Source organism: Arvicanthis niloticus, chromosome 5, assembly GCF_011762505.2.
Source record: "Arvicanthis niloticus isolate mArvNil1 chromosome 5, mArvNil1.pat.X, whole genome shotgun sequence".
NCBI lineage: Eukaryota > Metazoa > Chordata > Mammalia > Rodentia > Muridae > Arvicanthis > Arvicanthis niloticus.
In genome coordinates, this window is record NC_047662.1 from 86,057,977 (window position 1) to 86,072,360 (window position 14,384).

At 39.5% G+C, this 14,384-nt stretch overlaps 1 protein-coding gene across 1 annotated transcript in view; it reads left to right on the forward strand.

The window, feature by feature from the left end:
• Positions 1-14,384, forward strand: part of Shoc1 (shortage in chiasmata 1) — an 87,220-nt gene that overhangs the window by 66,542 nt on the left and 6,294 nt on the right. Inside the window, exons 22-24 of the mRNA XM_076934894.1 lie at positions 1,144-1,255; positions 2,371-2,492; positions 9,924-10,017. Of these exons, the coding sequence (XP_076791009.1) occupies positions 1,144-1,255; positions 2,371-2,492; positions 9,924-10,017 (328 nt within the window). The remainder of the gene's footprint in view (positions 1-1,143; positions 1,256-2,370; positions 2,493-9,923; positions 10,018-14,384) is intronic.

Sequence of the window (14,384 nt, forward strand, 5' to 3'; positions counted from 1 at the left end):
GTTCAAAGATTTGAGCCATTTGCAAAACAGAGAATGAGGATTTTTGCTTAAAAACAGCATGGAAAACAGGATTATGGAGTTCTAATTAGTTATGGAGTTGAGTTTTCAGGTTATTAAAACATTGAGTGTTTTAAATTCAAAAATAATGTACCATAGTACACAGGAATACTGACATGCATGTCTATGAAGGCTAATTAGATTATTACTTCAGATAAAATCCAAATCAACGTTCTCTGCTTTTGTTCTCATTGGAAAGGCTGGGCATTCATTAAAAGACTGTTAGCTAAGTTTACACAGAGAGTGATTGTAGCTCAGTTGTAGAGTGTCCTTAGCATGTGTGTGCAAAGCCGCTTGGTATTTCTGAGGCCCTGAATTTAACCTCCAGCAACAGCTTGACCTCCAAAATAAGTCAATTTAGAAAGAGAGAAGAAAATTGTAATAAATGCAGACCTCATAGTCTTTTGATGTGGTATCTGTATTTTATGAGAACTAGGATAAATTGGTCAAGACATTTGTAATGGTGAACACATACTAATATTCAGCACAATTACCAAGACAGCATATACTTTTTTAAAGGATTATCATTGTAAAAAAAAAAAAAGATGGCTGTAGAGATGACCCAGCTAATTAACAACAGTACCTGCAGAAAACCAGACTTTGGTTCCAGCACCCAGGTTGGGCAAGCTCATAAACACCTGTAACTCCAGCTCAAGATGGTCCAGGGAGTCTGATGCCCTGTTCCTGCCTCCACAGGCACTGGAATGCACATGCATTCACACACATGCACACACACATGCACACTCATAAACATACATAAAAATTAAAAGTACAATTTATAATAAATAAATAAAATGAGTAAATAAAAATACAAAAAGAGATGAACACAACTCAAGGTAAGACCAATAGAAAATGAGGTTTTCCAAGTGAGCAGATTAGACTATAGATTAGAGGTAAAAGGTTTCTAGTTTCTTTTATATATTGAAGAAATCACAATTTTCTTCCTGAAATTCAAAGATAAGTTGAATTATAAAAGAAAGACAGTACCTTACACAGTTTAATACTCAGAGGGGCACCTTGATACTCAGAAGAGCGCGCACTCTTGGCCATGGCATTGTTTTCACTGAAGAGTACTGTCTTTTGCAGCTATAATATCACACTAGTGGAGAGGTGCTGCTGTGGGTCACTGAAGCTCTTTGGAAGTACAGAGTGTTATGTAGTGGTGACAGTTGACGAGCATACTGCTGTAGTCCTGCAGGTAAAACTGTAATACAAAATAGAAACTCGGATGGGAAGTGGGTCCCCCACACAATCCTTATCAAAAGGATTGAGAATGAATACCTTCAAAGGTAGGAAATTATCACATTAAACTATATTTAAAATAGAAAATCACACATATTAAAATACACACAACTCAGTGGGAGAGGATGCACCTAAACTGGCAGAGACTTGATGTGCTACGGTGGGGGTACCCGGAGGGGCGCTGTCCTCTCAGAGGAAAGTGGGAGGAGGAATAGGGGAAGGACTGTGTGGAGAGGGAAGGGCCGGCATTTAGGATGTAAATAAATAAATAATTTATACAACTATGTGGGAACTTAAGATGGATATAAAGTCTTGAAAGAATCTTTTATATGTATGCTTGATTGAAGTACTAGTTGCAAGGAAATGGAGATTAGAAATGGAGGTTTGATAACATAGAGAGTATAAATTACTGGTAAGTGTAGTGAAGTACACTCTGATTTGATTAGCAAACATTACAATATAAGAATGATTCAAGTCCCGGATCTTTAAAGATGCCATGTGTCTTGAACATTTAAAGTTCCTAATTATTTGTTGACTTGGAAGAAATGTCTTAATCCATAGTTATAGAACTTACTGTTAGAAGAAGGACATGTCATGAATTCCACACTTTATGGAAATGTCTTAGTAAAGGACAAGAGGGTCCAGATGTGAAGAGAACCAGGAAGTCTCCTCAGCCCGCCGTTTTAACTGTGTAGGGCAGGCTTCAGGGCTTACCTCAAGCCTCCATGCTTACAGGGCAAGTGCTCTTTCCCATTGCACCACTACCAGGTTATTCTATAGGCTTTAAAATGTGCTGTCTGCTGCCCCAGAGTAGCCACGTCCCAGTCCTAGCACTCCAGGACCCTGATTCAGCTCTTGAATCCTATCATGGGCTCTGGAAGACCCACAAGGCTCCCTGTTGACACTGTTCCTTGTTTTATGTCTACTGAAGCTCTCCCTGATTCCATGGGATTTTAATTTTTACATGAAATAGGAAATCATACCTATGCCTTTTAAACTGTCATTTATATACTATTGAAGTTTTTAAACAGTAGTCAACCTAATGTTTCTTTATTTTCTTTACTTTTATAGGACCTAGAAGAATTACATCATGAGAAGGCATCAGACAATATCATTATGAGATTAATGGCTCTGTCGTTCCAGTATAGCTGTTGTTGGATAATACTATATTCCAAGGAAACACTAAATTCACAGTAAGCAGCATTATCCATAGTCATAGTCAGAGTCTTCTTAGTCAGTCCTCTCTGTACACAGATGCTTATGTCATGTCATGTCGTGTTATTCATCTAGTGTGCTTTAACTGAGGCATAACTCTGGGGACAGATGACACTTGCTGTCTTGGACATTCTGATCACATCATCCCCTCCTATTCTGTCTCATTAAGCATTACTGTTTTACGTGTTTTATTTCTTTGTAATCTTGAGCTTCTTTGCTAAGTGATAAATCAGTTTTAAACCTCATCTAAAATCATGTTAATAAATCGAATACATAACTCCTTTCTGTATTTTGATGAGCTCAACCAGAACACTAGAAAACGCCATGCCCAGATAATGGCTTGAGTCATCATTGTATCTTCTATCCTTTACTGATAAGCAGAATAATCATTTCCCCTTTATCTTCTGCGAGCTGGCTTTTTCCTCCCTCCTCTGTACCAGTCTTTGCTTGTGGAGGTCACTATCTCATGAATGTCAATTCTTTTATCTGTCACTGCTCTGAAGCATTTATCTGTTGTCAGTTGTGTGTTGCTCCAAACTCTCCAGTTCCGTGCCCCTCCAGGGGCTTTGATTGTCCACCTTTCTAAGAACTTTCCCCTGGCTTTATATCTTCTTTGTGTCAGTCTCTCAATATATTTGTTGAATTCTTTTTCTTCTGTTTTATTCATTCTATTCATTCTATATCTTCTCTACTACAGCTTTCATCAGTATCTGTTGTTATATAATTGTTACATCTGTAGTCTTTCTGGGGGAATTCCTGGCATAAATCTCTATTTTTTTTTTTTTTTTCAAAAAAGTGTTTCACTGTGTAACTCTGGCTATCCTGGAACTCACTCTGTAGACCAGGCTAGATCTGCCTACCTCTGCCTCCCAAGAGCTGGGATTAAAACCATGTGCCACCATGCCCCACTAAATCTCTAATTCCTTTTTTTTTTAAAGGTTTTTATTTATTCTATTTATATACATGCACTATCACTGTCTTCAGAAGAGGACATAGTATCCCATTACAGATGGTTGTGAGCCACCATGTGGTTGCTTGGGATTGAACTCAGGACCTCTAGAAGAGCAGTCAGTGCTCTTAATCACTGAGCCATCTCTCCAGCCAAAATCTCTAATTCTTTATCAAATATTTCTATACTCATATTCCACAAACTCTCAAAGTTAGCATGTTCAGATATGAGCTGACTATACATTCTCTGTCCCCTTCGAACCTACATTCCTTCTTGTCTGTTCTTCAGCAATTTTTGGTATCGTCTCCTATCCAGTTGCCCTGTATTTATAGCACCAGTACCTTAGCTTAGATTTTATTTCACTACCAATTGTTTTTCTTTTTGTTAATTGGATATTTTATTTATTTACAATACAGATGTCATCTCCTTTCCCCATTTCCCCTCCCTAGAACCCTCTGTCCTATCCCCCTCTTTCTTTATGGTTTTATACCATTTTGATTACATGCATGTATTAAGGTCAGTTCTAGGTTGAGGGTCTAGCAATACAATAGATGCAAATAGTCAAGGAACAAGCAGTACAATAAACACAAATAGTCAAAAAAAAAAAAAAAAGGAAGGCATTAAACTCAGTTACTTGAACTTTCCTGTGAACACTGTTTCTAAAGGCTTATCAGGATGACCAAAGTATCTGAGCCTACTTCCCTATCATAGCCCGAGGTTATTTTCATGTCTGAAGCCTACTTCCTTGTTCTAGCCTAAAATTTAGATTTCTGTCTGAAATTACTTCTTTGTTCTAGCCTAATATTTAGATTCCTGCCTGAGATTACTTCTTTGTTGTAGCCTACGATTTAGACTCCTACCTGAAATTACTACTTTGTTCTAGCCTAGTGTCAGATTTCTGCTTGAAGCCTACTTCCTTGTCCTTGGCCAATGTCATATTCCTGCCAAGCAGCCCATTTCCTTGTCCTTGGCCCATGTCAGCATGTCAGCTTCTTGCCAAGCAGCCCCAAAGGCTCTCCACCTCTCCCCCTTTTTAATTTTGTTAACAAGACTGAGCCTGTCTTAGGTCATTCTGACAAGAATGCCTTCCTTACGTGTCATGGAATATGTATTATCAGAGGCGATGCATTTCTATCTTAGGTTGGTAAGGCTCTGTGCAGAATCTTACCAGTCCTTGGCTTGCCAGCCTGTTAATTTAATAACTCTGTCTGGGGGTCCATTTTCAGGTTTAAGCCATGTACTTTGGCTGTCAACATGTTGATGTTAAAGATAAGCTTTAACACGATGGGCAGGAATAAAAGTATTCCCAGGACAAAAGGGGCTATCCTGATCAAGCTATATATGCCATTCCTGAGGTTTGACCAAAATGGAAATACTGAACTCAGGCCACGGATAATTTTATCGGCATTATCTGCATCATCAAAGGTCAACAGAGTATCATTCTTTAAATTCATAATGTCATGCAAAGTTAACACACCCAGAGAGGTGTTAGGATTATGCCAACTATCCTACAGGTGTCTTTAAACTTTTTTCTAATTATAATGACAATCATTGTGAATTTCAAAAGTAACACTACTCCAATGATATTTGTCATGACATTTGGGATGGCTCCTAACTCTTGAACCCTGAACCTCCTTCAGATAATTTGAATGGGTTATAGAGCATCATTCGTTGTTCCAGATACCTATATAAATCTTTTTGTATACTCAAGACATTAGTAATATTTTTTTGCTAGATGGTTAACAAAAATAGTTGTCTTAACTCCTTGTGTCAATGCTATTGCAGAAGCAGTGGTGCTAGCAATTAATAGTACTGTTATACCAGCAATAATCAAGCCTGCTCCCTCTTGCTTCTACTTAAACCCTAATTCACTTCTCCTAGCACTTTCAAGCTTTTTTCAGAGAATCAAGGTTTTCTAATACTCAGGGCAGTGAGACAAAAGCTGGTTGATAGACCCCCATAACAGACATGCCAGGTTTCAACACATTAACGTAACATGGAAATTATACAGTCAATGAAACTTACAGTAAATGCTGTAGAAGAGACAAAACCAATTTTAGCTTGACAATTAAAAGAGCCTTAAAACATGCACTAACCCTTGTTTGAAATCCAGATTCTGTCCCAACATTATCTCTTGCTATCCTAACATCATAGTGAACTACAGCTAACTTCCAAATATGTCTCTGACAAAGTCCAGATCCAGTCTTCCAAATGTAGACTGTTAGTTCCCATATTGGATTGATTTCTAGACCAGTATATGATTGAGTCCTAATAGCTATTCACCTTTAAGAAGAATACAAGAGACACAATTTCTCTTTTCGGTTCTCTATCCCATAAGGTCTAAAATCTTGAGGCAAGGCAGCTTGTCCCATCTGAGATATAGTCAAGCAAAGGTGGGTCAGGAACACATGTCCAATACAGCTCCCCAGTCACCCTTGTCAGGGCACTCAGCAAGCTCACAGGTCGGCATCATTCTTTGTCTCAGCAACAGTATGTCTCACCAATCTTTTTAAAGTTTCATGGGCCTCTTCCACAATACCTTGTCCTTGAGGATTATATGAAACCCCCATGATAAATTGTTGACAAAACATCTTGACCAGTTGTTTTTCTGTCTCCACATAACCTCAGTGTTCCTTTAAGTGGCATGTCATATACTCAATTGATGTCCCTAAAGCCAAGATGTGCTTATCCTGCTTTTATGAAAAGCCTTTACTGAGGGGCTGGGAAGACAACTGAGTCAGTAAAGTGCTCACCACAAGAAACTAACTTCAAATTCAAGGACTTAGGTTTAAATCCCAGAACCTATGTTGAAGAAAAATGTTGGGCATGGTGGTCTGCATTTTAATCCCTATGTTAGAGAGGCAAAACCAGGCGGGTCTCTTGTTCACTGGCCACCAGCCTAGGCTAGTTGGCAAGTTCCAGGACAATTACAGAGCCTGTAATTACAAACCAATAGAGATGGCACCTGAGAAGTGACACGTGAGATAGTCACTTGTGGCTCTACAGCACAGTTGAGAACAATTAATCGCAGTCAGAAGCAGGCAGATCGTTGTGAATTTAAGGCCAGCCTAATCTACATAGAAAGTCCCAGACCAGCCAGGCCTACATATGAGACCTTGTCTCAAAAAAATAAAGAAAGAGGAGGATGAGGAAAAGAAAAGGTCATTAACTTCTGGCTCCATGTGCATGTGCATAAACACAAGCATTGTACACACACACACACACACACACACACACACACACACACACAAGCAAACATACAGAGGACCTTTACTGAGCTCCTGGTTACCTACTGAATACAATACATTCTGTGGCCATGTGTGAGGTGCTGGGGATAGAACCTAGCTGGATTCCAAACTGGGCTTCCCTGCCTTTCATTAGCCAGGTGCTCTCTTCTTCTTCAACTGTTTCCTAGAGAGAAACTGCACTCAGGCCTCTAGGACCTGTCCCCAGCACTCACTGTGTTTTCTCCTCCATCTCCTCAGAACTCCCCTGTACCCAGTTCCATCCTGTGAACTGCTTAGCTCTGTTTCTTCTCCTCTGTTGGTTCTTTGGAGTACTTGTTCTAAAGCTTTTGTCTGTTAGATGCTCAGAAGTTGTTCATTGAGTGAGTCGTGTTTCCTACCAAATTGCTACCCAGTTTTACTCACTTTTATCCCTATAAGTACCACATCCTATCTAAACTCACTGTAGGCTTTAGAAGTTCTTTAAATTGGTCTATAAAGAAGGTATCAATATATTTGACACTGCCTGTGATTTTTTTCTCACTTTCTTGATGCTATTCTTTTTGTTGTTTGTTTGTTTGTTTGTTTTTGAGACAGGGTTTCTCTGTGTATGCCTGGCTGTCCTGGAACTCGCTCTGTAGACCAGGGTGGCCTCGAACTCACAGAGATCCCCCTGCCTTGCCTCCCAAGTGCTGGGATTAAAGGTATATGCCACCACCACTTTTTTTTCTTGGTGCTATTCTGGTTTCCTAGTTTACCAAATTCTTTCTGAATAATTGTTATTTTTTTTTTTTTCGGTGGCACAAGTCTTTAATCCCACCATTCAGGAGACACAGCCATGTGGATCTCTGAAATCAACATCTAGACAGCAAGTTCCAGGACAGCCAAACTTAGAGAAGGAATTGGAAAACAGAAACCTGGTGATAATATAAAAGAACAATGAGGCCATTTCTCCAGCCTATCATTTATTTTCTTGATGTGAGGAAAAGTCTCAAAACTGTTGTAATTTGAATTCTCCTAATAATTAAGGATTCTGATTAGTTTTAAAAATATTTATTAGCCATTTATGTTTTTAATAATTGTTATCTTATGAGAACAGACACATACTGGAATCTAAGAGTCTAAACACCTTGGCTCTTAACTCCTTTTCTATTAACAAACAGCAAGTCATTTATCCCTTTCCATCTGACCTACAAAATAGAAGCTGTGTTCTGTGCTTTAACACTGTCATTCTGAAGATTAATAAGGCCTGTGAGATACTTTATGCTTAGTGCTACTTATAAATCATTTTTAAGCTTCACCCAAAGCTTGGCAATTTTTTAGATAAATTACTTATTTAGAAATTTTCTAAGGTTGTTTTTAGATTGCTGTTTAAATACAGTTTTGTGGATCAATTGAAATACAGGGAGAATAGCAGAAGATCCCAGCCTGTCTTTACCTATCATGTAAATATTCTTAGGTAGCTTTATTTTACCTGAATATGGAATATGATGATTTATTTATGATATCATAAGATATATTTTCAGAATTTTAAGTTTCATAGTTTTATATCATTAGGTAATTGTATCCTTTAAGTAGTATATCAATAAGCTGACCAAATGAGAGAAATTGAAAATGCAGAAAAAATTATTTGAACTATTTTAGTTGTTCAGGCCAATAGCTTCTGTACAAGGAAGAGCTCAGTGACCCTTAAGAATACCCTTTGGTTTGATGTTTGCTAGATATAGTTGTGCTCGAGGCTATGATTTATTATAGTCCAAGGTAAACAACCTATAATGCAAAATTAACAGGAGAGGAAGCTCACTGGACAAAGTTCAGAGGAATTTCAAGGGTCTTTCCCTAGTTTACTCAGCGTGCTTAATTTTCTCAGCAACACTTTGTGACAGTACTTACTTACAAACCTTTGTTCAACCAGGAAGCTTAATAGAGACATATGACCAGGGTTAAGTAAGGGCTTAGCACAGGTTGGAGTTTCCAATGCTTAGAAGGTTAAAAAAAAAAAAAAAGTGTTCAACAGAATTCATATTATTTGTACAAACAGCTTGCGCAAAGTAAGTTACTTTATCAACCTATTACTCTGTGGAAAAACTTTGTCTGGGTATTGTGGGTATCATAGGGAGATGCAAACATGTCTACTTCCCCTAGGTAGGGAGCCAATGACAAAGTAAGGCTACCACCACAGCCCAGCATGGTGGACCAGAGTTTATTAGGTTACATACAGGAGTGTGGGTGAAGGGTTAACTGTAGGAGCAGAAATGAATCAACATCACCAGAAGCCCACCCAGTATGGGGGATGGCTCACCAAAGCTGCAAACCTATAACTCATTGCACAGCTCACAGGCAGCTTGGCAGGTTGCAGAGTGTCTTTTCCAGGCAGCTCAGTTGGAAGAGGCTCAGACCACCCAAGCTGCCTGGAAAAGGCAAATCAGCCAAGCTGTCTGAAAAAAAGCAGACAGTTGCGCTTCCTGAAGAGGCTCAGACCAACCGAGCTAACTGGAGAAAACATGCTCCAGCCATATTGAGCTGTCTGCAGACTGAGCCATGAGCTCCAGGTTCCCAGCTTTTCTGAGGTGCTGGGAAGGGCTTTGGTGACAGGGCTGCCTTTGAGTCATCTCTGCTCCTGTACATAATCCCTCACCCATAGTCCTGTATGTAACCACAATAAAGCATGTGGTTTACCATGTTTGAGTCTTGTGGTCTCCTTACTTTGGTCTATCCCTGAATCCCTACCTGGGACGGAGAGACATTTGCTCACATCTCCCCAGGAATATTGTTAAACAACATGGAGGAAGAAGCCTAGATGAAAGAGTTGCCTTGGAGTTCTTAGTGATGAGCTGTCATTCACCTCACTGCTGCTTAGCATTTACACAGTGAGTGGGTAAAAGTAGAGCCATGCTCTCAGAGGACAACAGTCGGCATGGCCCTGGCTGGTAACTACTGAGGGGAAAGGGGTACATGGTAGTGTCCTGCTCTTTGACCCCGAAATGGAGTATTCTATGTGTCTAACTTTGGTTCATGCAGTCATCCCTGGAGATAAGAATGGAAAGGGCTGGATTTCTCTCCTCATCCCTCATCTCCCTCCACACACAGCCTCACATCCCTAGGTTTAATGGCATGGTTAAAGACAGGAGGTGGAAATGTCTTTTCCAGAGAGTGTAGAGTAAGTGCAAAGAGAGATGGACATGCTTGCAATAAAATATCCAATAAATAAACATATAAAATAAAATTCTTCTTAGGTACCATCTTACAGAAAAGACACTTCATCACCTCGCACAGATTTATGCAGCTTTGGTTTCCTCAGGCCTTAAATCTGAAGAACTGGATGTAAAGGTATTACTTTCCTATGTATTTATATGTTTGGTTCATAAACTAAAGTAACATTTGAACACAGGTGCCCAGTGAAAAGAAATATTAACAGACACAGTTCCTTAAGAGCCAATAAAGATCAGGATCAAATTATGAAACATATTTACCTTTGAGCTTGTTTTAAAAGTGTTTATGTGCATTTGTTTACATACACACATAAATACACACAAAGCAAATAAATAAGTGACACAACTTTAAGCCTGGTATGGTGTATGCGCCTGTGATCTCAGTACTCAGGAGATGGAGGCAGAAGATGGTCAGTTCAAAGCCAGCTAGGGAGCTAAATAGTGAGACTGTCTCAAAACCAAAACAATAGCAATGTTTTTAGTTCATTCAAAATCAAACCATTTAAAAAACTTTACTCAAGCCGGGCAGTGGTGGTACACGCCTTTAATCCCAGCACTTGGGAGGCAGAGGCAGGCAGATTTCTGAGTTTGAGGCCGGCCTGGTCTTCAGAGTTCCAGAACAGCCAGTGCTACACAGAGAAACCCTGTCTCAAAAAAACAAAACAAAACAAAACAAAAAACAAGTCAAGATATAAAGAAAAATAAATGTCCTTTGACCAAAACAAATTATTTATGAAAGCTATACCAAGTTTCTATCTGCTACAGATGCCAGTCTCCTGTGGTAGGGTCGTGTGCCCTGGGGAGCTCCTTGTCTGGCCTTTTCTTAGTGTCCTACTCTAAATGTAGGCCTTTGTCTGAGTTCAGGGCCTGTTACTTTTCTGATATCATTTCCATTTCCTTCATTTTAGAACTCAGATATTCCTACAGCCTGAGTACAGTTCTTAACCTTCTGATGTCTAAGGTCTGCACCTATATTCTGTCAGCCAGTTGGGAATCTCCACATGTTGAGTGGCACGGCCCTCTTTGTATGGCTGTGGTATCTCTGGAGTCTTCCACTCCCACCTCTGCTTCTCTACATTCAGGCATCAATCACTCTCATGCAGATTGTTAAAATGCCTTCCTAAATGACCACTTTTTCTATCTTCTCTTCCTCCGTTGTATGCAGACACCAGTGCCATGGCTAAGATGCAGCTGTAGGAATCCATTCCCTAGACAGTAGGTTCTGAGTCCCAGCACTTTATATCCGAGCACAGTGCCAAGTAGAAGGCTCTTGATAAGTATTCACAGTTAAGTTCTCTTGCTCACATACCTTCCGTGTCTTCCTGCTTCATTTAGAATAGAGTCAAATTTAGGTGGATTCAGAATTTACTCCCTAGGTAATCATTTGCTCCATAAACCCTGACCCAACCATACTCAGCCAATGAAGAAGTGTCATCTGGCCTTTCTTCCCCCAGGAATCCCACTGCTATCTCTTAGAGCTAGGTTTGGAACACTGCCTCTGCGAGGAAACCTGTCCCAGTCATACCTTCAGTAATCTCCCAGCCCTCTCCCATTACTCCTTATACTTTTATTGGGGTGTGACGCATTTGTTGCTGGTGTTTTCTTTCTTTAGTTCTACTTTTGTTTTTGAGACAGTGTTACTGTGTAGCATAGTCCTGTATGGTCTTGAACTCAAAAGACCCACCCACTGACCAAGCCAGCTCAGTCAGTCAACCAGGTCTCAAGGGAGGGAGCAAAGAAAAAGACAGTCGGACAACATTGTAGCATGATCCCAGTCAGTGCTGAGGCTGAAGCAGGTTTATTTTTCCAATCTGCTTTTATATCATTCTAGGTACATACAAAAAATATGGTCAGTCCTAAGTAGTCAAGGAACAAACAAAGCATAGACCAAGGTCCCATGCTTACTATCTATACTCAGGGTCTCAACAAGACCCATCAAGATACAAAGAACATGGAGGCTGGAGAGATGGCTCAGGGTTAAGAGTGCTGACTGCTCTTCCAGAGGTCCTGAGTTCAATTCCTAGCAACCACATGGTGGCTCATAACCATCTGTAATGGGATCTGATGGCCTCTTCTGGTGTGTCTGAAGACAGCTACAGTGTACTCATATACATAAAATAAATAAACCTTAAAAAAAAAAAAAAGATACAAAGAACACATTCCTCAGCTGTATTCATCTTGAGCCTACTTCAGAGTCCTAGCCCAAAGTCAAATTCCTAGAAGGCAGCCCCCAAAGCTCTCCAAAACCTACTTCTCAGGTGCTGGGATTAAAGGGGTGCTTACTCTTAAAGGTAAGATCTAAGTCCTTTGTAAACCTGTGGCATCTTGTGCAGTGCTTCATACAAAGAAAATATATTTAACAAGCATCTACTAAATAGAGTTAAGTCAAATCATAACCTGTTAAGAATATCAAGAAAGTTCTTTTTGATAATTTCAATCTCATGATGGATACTACACACAAAAGTAAAATTCTTAGAAAAGTTATCTTTAAATAAATAAATGAGGATTTCAATAAAATTAAATAAATATTCAAATGAGGATCTTCTGCTTGGTTAGCCTTTTCCCAGCATGTGGTAAATAATTATATGTAAAATTTGATATCAGTAAAATGGCACTGTGTTCAGATACAAGGACACAGTCCAGAGAAGGTATCCCCCAGAGAAGGCATTGAGGGTAAAATAGGAGTACTACACAGGCGATCCATTCCAAACCAAAGTCTGCTTCTGCTCAGATAAAAACTACTCCAAAGGCTTTTCAGGTTCGTCCTAAGAGTAGTCTATTTTGTTTGTTCATTTGGTTTTTTATAAACTTCAAGATGTGATCACTGCCAATTTGTTGTTACTTTGTTAGTGTGTCATTAATATGCTGAGGCAACTCACTCTTCTCACTTGATGCCATTATTAAAATACGTTTGAGAAAGCTAGGGATATAGCATGGTGGGTAGAGTGCTTGCCCAGCATGCACAAGGCATGGGCTCAGCCTCCAGTACCACATGAAACAGAGCGGGGCGTACCTATAATGCTACTGCACTTGGGCAGTGGAAGCAGGAGGATCAGAAGTTCAAGGTTACCTTTGGCTACATAAGGAGTTGAACGGTAGCTTGGACTACTTGAGACCCTGACTCAAAACCAAAAACAGCCATGGACTCCTAAGCCCATATGTATTATGTATGCGTTAGAATGTCTTGTCACTTTATTTAGTTACCATGGCTTTTGTCTCTTAGAGAACATCAGTATAAATTATTAGTACCTTTTTGTTCCCAGACATCTTAGCCATAAAAGAAATACCAGAAAGTCTAAGGACATTCTCTTAAAATAAAAGAGAAGCTTATCTGTGCAGTGGACCATAGTTAACGCAGAAACACGACTGCAGAGAAGTGTCTGTGGAGCCCAGCCACAAGTGGGACTTCTGTGTCACACCTCCCAAAAGGCTCAGGGTTCATAGTAGAGGGGCAGCTGTCAGGCCAGTGAACGTCCCAGCACAGGGCAGAGAGAGGCTCACAACCACCCACTCCAGCTGAGGAGCTCCAAACTACCACAGCTTTTCTGATGAGGCCTGAGCTGCACTAATCTCTGGTCATATTAATTTGGAGTCGAGTTTGATATTATATCCATTTAGCAAAACAATAATAGTAGGTTTGCCCCTGGAGCCTGTGATTTCCCCGACCAGGGACCTTATCCAGATTTAGAACACTAGGTATGTTCCTATAAATCACAATAACAAATTAATTTGTAAGTATTTCTCATGTTTAAGATTTTGAAAACTATCACACTGTATTTTTTATTCTTATTTTCAGTTAACTACTAGCAAAAGTAAAATATTAAATATTACCAGTGATTTTCAAATCATTCTTCTATAAGTGAAATATAATACTAAATGCATTTTAAAAGACTTTATAAGTAAATGCCAAATGAAAATAAGAAAAAAATGAATTCCAAAAATTAAACAATAGGATGCAATATTGAAAGAAAGAAGGGATCAGGTGTGGTGGCACACGCCTTTAATCTTAGCACATAAGAGGCAGAGGCAGGAGATCTCTGGAGGTTTGAGTCCATCGTGGTTAACATAGCAAGTTCTAGGACAGCCAAAATTGTATAAAGAGACCTTCTCTAGCTCCCAGGTGGAGGTGCATAACTTTAATCTCAGCACTTGGGAGGTAGGCAGGAGGATCTCTGTGAGTTCTAGGCCAGCCTGGTCTACAGAGTGTGTCTCAGGACAGCCAGGGCTACACAAAGAAACCCTGTCTCAAAACAAACAAACAAACAAACAAACAAAACCAAAAGAGACCTTCTGTTGGAAAAGAAAAGAAAGAAAATTGATTTGGTTATTCTCATAAATAAAAGATCTTGTGTTTGGCATACATACAGTAATAAATTATATATAAGGATGAATAAAAATTCACTACTCAGATTTTTTTCTTTTTATCTCAAACTATTTCTTGATACTATATCTTGCTTCCTAATAGTCTCCTGCAATCTAACATAT